Here is a 2,482-nt window from a genome sequence, read left to right on the forward strand (position 1 = left end):
AAACCATAAAAACCCTAGAAGAAAACCTAGGCAATACCATTCAGGACATGGCATGGGCAAGGACTTCATGAGTAATCACCAAAAGCAATGGCAACAAAAGCCAAAAAAGACAAATGGGATCTAATTAAACTAAACAGCTTCTGCACGGCAAAAGAAACTTCCATCAGAGTGAACAGGCAACCTACAGAATGGGAGAAAATTTTTGCAATCTACCCATCTGACAAAGGGCTAATATCCAGAATCTACAAAGAATTCAATCAAATTTACAAGAAAAAGACAACCCCATCAAAAAATGTGCAAAAGATATGAACAGAGACTTCTCAAAAGAAGACATTTATACAGCCAACAGACACAGGAAAAATGCTCATCATCACTGGTCATCAGAGAAATGCAAATCAAAACCGCAATGAGATACATATGGCTTTCTCATATAAATGTCTACACATGTTTTTCTTAATTTATTCTAGTAAAATTTAAGTTTGGATTTCACCACTAATAATATTCTACTTATTAGAATAGCAATCATTAATAAGTCAGGAAAAAACAGACACCGAAGAGGATGTGGATAAATACGAATGCTTTTACACTGTTGGTGGGAGTGTGAATTAGTTCAACCATTGTGGAAGACAGTGTGGCGATTCCTCAAGGATTTAGAACTAGGGGCGATGGGGCAGCCTGGGAGCTGGGGAAGAGAAGGCAGAGGAGCAACTGCCTCATCAGATAAATTTCTGCCCTCACCCAGCTCTCTGGCTCTGCAGGAAAGGTAGACAGTCCAAGGTCCCTGGAGCCCTAGGCCTAAGGAAGGCTGCATGAGGACGACACAGGACAGTGACATCACAGGATACCCCTCCCATCAGGAAAATCAAGGAGCAGAACTCACTCAGCTCTTCCCTAGAAGGACCAAGCCCTGCATCAGGTGCAGTGCTGCCTGCCCCACTGGGCCATGGGCCCCAGGCTCCTCTGCTGGGCGCTGCTTTGTCTCCTGGGAGCAGGTGAGTCCTGTCCACAGGACAGCAGCCCCATTCTCAGCTTTCCCACCCCTGTGTCTTCCACTTTACCTCGGGGAGGGTTTCCAGACTGTCTCCTGTGCTCACCCTCCGTCTCCTTTTCCCACAGGCTCAGTGGACGGTGGAGTCACCCAAAGTCCCAGGCATTTGATCAAAACAACAGGACAGCAAGTGACACTGAGATGCTCTCCTATCTCTGGGCACACCAGTGTGTCCTGGTACCAACAGGCCCTGGGTCAGGGGCCCCAGTTTATCTTTGAGTATTATGAAGAGAAAGAGAGAGAGAGAGGCAACTTCCCTGATCGATTCTCAGGTCACCAGTTCCCTAACTATAGCTCTGAGCTGAATGTGAATGCCTTGGAGGCGGGGGACTCGGCCCTGTATCTCTGTGCCAGCAGCTTGGCACAGCCCGGCAGAGTCACTGACATTCTGTATATAAACTTCCTGCCTTAGCTTTGACTTGAGAGCTGCAGGCCCCACCCAGTTTTCACTCCTTCAAGGGAAGCGTTTAGTTGTTTGGAAGGCATGTCTACTGTCCTACTGAGCGCAGAGCTCTCTCAACCAACAGAGCCCAAGTTTCATGTGCCCTGAGAGTGCCCGCTTCTCTGCTGCAACTTCTTGCAGCTTGTCACTTCCTGGGTAATTTCAGAACAAGAGTGACTGCTGAGCCCCAGACGTGTGCTTGATTCTTTGTATTTGTTATATAGCTTAAAAGTTTTCAACAATCTTGCACATCAAACATTCTTATTCTTCCTTTACAGATGGAAGGATCAGGGACATTGAGTCATTTTCCCCAGTGTCTCCTGGCTTGCAAGAATCAGAAGTAGGAAACAAACTAGTCCATACATTTTCCACCTATTCCCCCTGCTCCATCATCACCTTCTGCATCCTGGTCAGTAAACCAGAACCCTCACACTGTCCTCTAGTGACCTGCAGGGCTGCAGTAGAGGCTCAGCTGTCTTAAGGAGTCATTACTATGGCTTCTTCATTAGCAACTTTGAGGAATGTTAAATTTCACATTAAAAAAAAATCATTTACATGCATTCCCTGTGTCTTTCCCCAGTCTGCAGCTTATACTTTCATATTTATGGTGTTTTTTGATGCAAAAGAGTTTACTTTAATGCAACAAAAACTAAAAACAATTCTGTTTGAGTGTAGACAAAAACTGCTTTCTCATATAAATGTCTACGCATGTTTTTCTTAATTTATTCTAGTAAAATTTAAGTTTGGATTTTCACCACTAAGAATAAATGTACCTGAAATATATCTCCTGTAAAAAACAACATAGAGACCTAGGAATGGGAGGGAAGCACATATGTTCAGTGAAGAAGCCTGTTAAAAAGAGCCCTAAAGTGGACACCTGGAGCTGACGGTGGAGAGGTAGGTAGAGGAGAAATAATCACGAACCTTGTCAGGCTGTTGTCTGTTAGAAGAAAGACAGCCAGGAGCAGGGACCACATGGGCGAAGGTTTATG

The 2,482-nt window shown here is 44.8% G+C and overlaps 1 gene segment (V, D, J or C); it reads left to right on the forward strand.

The window, feature by feature from the left end:
• Nucleotides 1-868: 868 nt before the first annotated feature.
• LOC105546658 lies at nucleotides 869-1,460 on the forward strand. The segment is given in 2 exon segments: nucleotides 869-992; nucleotides 1,117-1,460. Coding segments are annotated over 2 exon segments (393 nt in total).
• Nucleotides 1,461-2,482: the final 1,022 nt, after the last annotated feature.

This window comes from Mandrillus leucophaeus, unplaced genomic scaffold (genome assembly GCF_000951045.1).
Source record: "Mandrillus leucophaeus isolate KB7577 unplaced genomic scaffold, Mleu.le_1.0 Scaffold365, whole genome shotgun sequence".
Classification (NCBI taxonomy): Eukaryota; Metazoa; Chordata; class Mammalia; order Primates; family Cercopithecidae; genus Mandrillus; species Mandrillus leucophaeus.